This window comes from Populus nigra, chromosome 7 (genome assembly GCF_951802175.1).
Source record: "Populus nigra chromosome 7, ddPopNigr1.1, whole genome shotgun sequence".
Taxonomy (NCBI): Eukaryota; Viridiplantae; Streptophyta; class Magnoliopsida; order Malpighiales; family Salicaceae; genus Populus; species Populus nigra.
Window position 1 is genome coordinate 16,438,151 of NC_084858.1, and position 4,337 is coordinate 16,442,487.

General features: G+C 34.0%; 1 protein-coding gene across 1 annotated transcript; it reads left to right on the forward strand.

Moving 5' to 3' along the window:
• Positions 1 to 410: 410 nt before the first annotated feature.
• Positions 411 to 4,062, forward strand: LOC133698279 (nascent polypeptide-associated complex subunit beta-like). Its single transcript, XM_062121152.1, has 5 exons — positions 411 to 565; positions 709 to 776; positions 1,066 to 1,271; positions 1,606 to 1,644; positions 3,674 to 4,062. Exons 2-5 carry the CDS (start codon positions 709 to 711, stop codon positions 3,829 to 3,831), a joined length of 471 nt encoding a protein of 156 aa, XP_061977136.1. The 5' UTR covers positions 411 to 565; the 3' UTR covers positions 3,832 to 4,062.
• Positions 4,063 to 4,337: the final 275 nt, after the last annotated feature.

Below are 4,337 nucleotides of genomic sequence, written 5' to 3' on the forward strand. Positions count from 1 at the left end.
AATTTAATATTTTTTTGATGTTTTTAAATTATTTTGATGTATTGATATCAAAAATAATTTTTTAAAAAATATCATTTTGATATACACAACCACACTTCTAAATACTAAAAAACTCTTTTGAATTTTTTTTACTTTTTCTTCTGAACATGCACACACCCTCTCTGGGGCTGAAAAAAATATCATAATATTTTGATTGATTTTTTTAAAAAAAAATATTTAAAATTATAAAATTAACTACATGAAAAAAAATGTATTTTTTAAAATTATAAAAACAAAGTATTATTTAAATATCAAATTATAGAGTGTAAAGTATAATCTTTCAAATTATAAAGATAAATGTAATTATGTCAAAAAATAATTTCCTCTCGAAATAAAAATGAAAGAGAAGAAAAGGGAAGGAGGGTAATACAGTAATTATACATTGGAGTGCATAACAAAACCCTTGTCATCAAGCTAACCCCAATATCTCCCTGGCTTCGCTTTTAATTTTTAGCTCTGCTCACTGGTACTGCCCATCACATCTGCCCTTCTCTTCTATCTCTTCAAGAAAATTTAATATCACAAGGTACTTGCTACTGTTACTTAACTTCTAATTTCATAACAAGTTCACTTCTTTGTTTCATTTCTTTTGATGAGAAACTAGGGTTTAATGGCAAATGCTTGTAGGGTTTTGTCAAAGACACTAACTTTGTTGCGAGGTATATACAGATGAATAGAGAAAAGCTCATGAAGATGGCTGGTTCTGTTCGAACTGGTGGCAAGGGAACCATGAGAAGGTACTATATTACTGTAGAGCTCGTAAAGATTCCATCTTTTTTGTGTTTTTGAAGCTCTGAAGTTTAGGGGGTTTGGCTCATGTGTGGTAGTATTGGATTCTTATTTGTTGAATGGCTTTATTTTTTGTGTTTTTGAAATCTTGGGCTCTTTCATTTGTCAAAAAAAATCATGGGTTTCTCTTCTTTTGCTTGTTTGTGTTAGAATTGGTGCGTGAAGGTGTTATCTTTTTTGATTTTTTAGAATCTGGGTGTTTTTGGTTGATGATTTTTTTTTGGCTCTTTCGTGTAGAAAGAAGAAGGCAGTGCACAAGTCATCAACAACTGATGACAAGAAGTTGCAAAGCACCTTGAAGAGAATTGGGGTTAATGCAATTCCAGCTATTGAAGAAGTGAACATCTTTAAGGATGATTTGGTTATTCAGTTTGTTAACCCTAAAGTCCAAGCCTCTATTGTTGCCAACACATGGGTTATTACAGGCACTCCTCAAACCAGAAGTAAGTTTTTAACCTGGAGGTGTTTGTTTGTTGATTATTTCAACTTGGTTGGCAGCTTTTTTGCTAATAATTCATGCATTGCTTTGGTTCAATAGCAGTTTTACTAGCTGATTTGAACTGGTGTTCTGTTTAGAATTTGATACTAGTTTTAGTGAAATGAAATGTTGTTGTTTCTTCTGATATTGTCAATTTGATGTAGGTGTCTAACCTTGACATAATTTTCCTACTGTCTTTTGTCAATGTTTAATTTGCTAAAGTTTTATATACATGTGTGAGTGAATGCGTTAGTGAGATGGACAAGGACTAATACAAATTGAATTTGTTGTGTCTGCAGAACTACAAGATATTCTTCCAGGGATTATCAACCAACTTGGTATGTAATTTTACATGTAGTATCTGTTTTACATACAATACCATTCTCTTGCTTTTGTACTTTAAAAGTGGGAATCAAGAAGTTTGTTCTATATAGCACCAATGTTGTCAAGAGATGCTAAGGCGCTTGCCTAGGCACTCCAGGCGAGGCAAGGCCACAACGCCTTTATTAGCCTCAGGTGATGAATTTCAGTGTAGCGCTGCCCGGACGAGCACCTTGTGAGTGGGTGCAAGGCGATAAAGCTAGCACCTGCTTGAACTACCTTTTCTGTTGTGTTTTATGTTTTGACCTATCTGTCCAATTTTTAATTGACTACAAGAAACAACTTTGGGGTATTTTTGTAAAAAAGAAAGATTAGGGTACATAAGAATAAAAAAAATCATTAAAGTGGGAGACAAACAAACAAGGAAAGACACCTTAGAAGAGAAACACCAGCCACACTCTTTTTTCAACATCCAGTGCTAGAACTACACATAAAGAGAGATCAAGTTCTATTTCTAAACAAGTGCAGTTTTGAGAGTTGAGGATTCGGATTATAATCATGAAATGGATGGAGGACGAGGATTCAAGTGAAGTTGAAGAAAGCATGGATGAAGATGTTTTTGAAGATTAATGAATAATGATGATGATAATTAAGTTTGTTTTTTAATTTATTTGTCTACTTACTACTATAAATTATCATATTTTGTTTTAAGGGTGAAAAATATAACCTTATATGACTATGTTATGGTATTTTCTATTTTCTTTTGATTTTCTAATGATCTAATCTTAATTGAGAAGATATATATTTTAGATTTATATAATATAATATAATATAATATTATACATATATTTTTTTAATTTATAGCATATCGCCTTGGTTCATTTGGGCATGCGCCTAGCTCCTCATACATTTTGCAGGCTTGGCGCCTTTAGCCTTTGACCACACTGTATAGTACTCATGTTTAAGTATGAGATTTTTGTTTACCGCGCGAAGCTGTTGTGTATTCCTCCTGTACTTTTTCTTTGTGTACATAGCTTTTTCTTGCATCAGATTTTTTGGCTTCAAACACCTGATGAGTTCAATTTTGGTTAGTACTACATTTTTTTTCTTCTTATTTGTATAGTTAAATAGGTGCAAAAATATTTGGATGAATAAGTCAATTGCATTTTATTTTTGCATGTTTTCTTATCATTTCAGTTTTTTTCAATCTGTATGCTGTCAGTGGCTATGCTGAAAGTAGAAACATGCTAGTAGAATTTAGACGTGAGGCATTTGGTGTTCAAAATGAGTTATCCTAGCTCTAGTCTTATCTTGTTTTCTAAAAGCAAACATTTTTCACCTACATTGAATGAGTGCATTTCATGAAAGTGCCTCCTGTTCAGTATTGGTAAACCCCTGGAGAGGATATATTCTTTTTTAAAAAAAAAAATTTAATTAAGCTAAACAGCCTGGCTCTGTCTTGGGCATTAATTTCAAGTTTCTATCTGCTCAATATCACAAGCATGTGATATAATGAACACCTAATGTTTGTCATCTGCACTCAACTGGAGATTTTGGCAATGGTGGTTAAAAACAGACATGTCCACATTTGTAGAGCTGGGCACACGAGCACACATGTAGTTGTGGGTGCTGGTACTTGCAAACCATTTTCTTTCACTTGTGCGGTGTAAGGTTATTATCTGGTTATTCTTGAAATCTATTTGATCAAATCAAGGCATTTTTCCTTGCACTCATTATTAAAAAAAAAAAGAAATTGAAATTAAATAATGTGTGCAAGGAAATCCATTAGGGGGTGTTTGGGAGTGTGGTAGTGGTTGCTTTATGTTTTGCTTAGAAATGTATAAAAATAATGTTTTTTGTTAAAAAAAATAATCATTTTTGACTTCAATACAACAAAATTATTTGAAAACATAAAGAAAATATTTTGAGCAATCCTAAACAGGAGCTTAATCTACCTATGCCTCATTATCAACAAAATTGAAACCGATAGCCAATTTCTCTAGTTTGTGTGTTGTGTCATTGATATTTTGTGACTGCAATTTTCAGGGCCAGATAACTTGGACAACCTTAGGAAGTTGGCGGAGCAGTTTCAAAAGGAGGTGCCATCTGGTGATGCAGGAGCAGCACAAGAAGATGACGATGATGTCCCAGAGCTTGTGGGCGGTGAGACTTTTGAAGCTGCTGCAGAAGAGGGACAGAAGTAGTAGTGCTTTAAGTGATCTTTTTATTTTCCTTGTACTGGATTGACTTCTACCCGGGCTCCTACATATTCCAGCTCTTACCCAAGGGTTGCTCCTTTCCTGATGGTAATTTTTACAGTTTTGTAGTGTTTCATGAACAGCTTCTTGCGACAAACAGGAAAACATGTTATGAAACCAGATGATGCTGATGTCTGAGATCTATTTCAAGAAATTTCAAGTCTTTGGTTCATGTTATGCTTGGCCTGTATTCCAATTAACAGGATTCCCGTGTCTGACATCTTCAATTCCAAGAGTGTTTTGACCAAAGTAGTCCTACTTGTGACCAAGGAGACTGAAGTTGGGGAGAGGGATGTTCAATAAAAGCCATTAGAATAGGTGGTGTTGAAATTTTCATGATGGGTAGATAATGAACATGTTGAGGACCTCTCTATTTTATGAAGGAGGAGGTCTCAATGAACAGAGGATCTGAGAGGTGATGTGCAACCTGATTACCTCACGTGGGTTAATCT

Bases quoted from the DNA above. Each gene is read 5' to 3' on its own strand.
- LOC133698279 (XM_062121152.1), top strand. From the start codon at position 709: ATGAATAGAGAAAAGCTCATGAAGATGGCTGGTTCTGTTCGAACTGGT. The intron at 777-1,065 runs GTACTATATTAC...TCTTTCGTGTAG, and splicing joins GGCAAGGGAACCATGAGAAG to AAAGAAGAAGGCAGTGCACA. The intron at 1,645-3,673 runs GTATGTAATTTT...TGCAATTTTCAG, and splicing joins AGGGATTATCAACCAACTTG to GGCCAGATAACTTGGACAAC.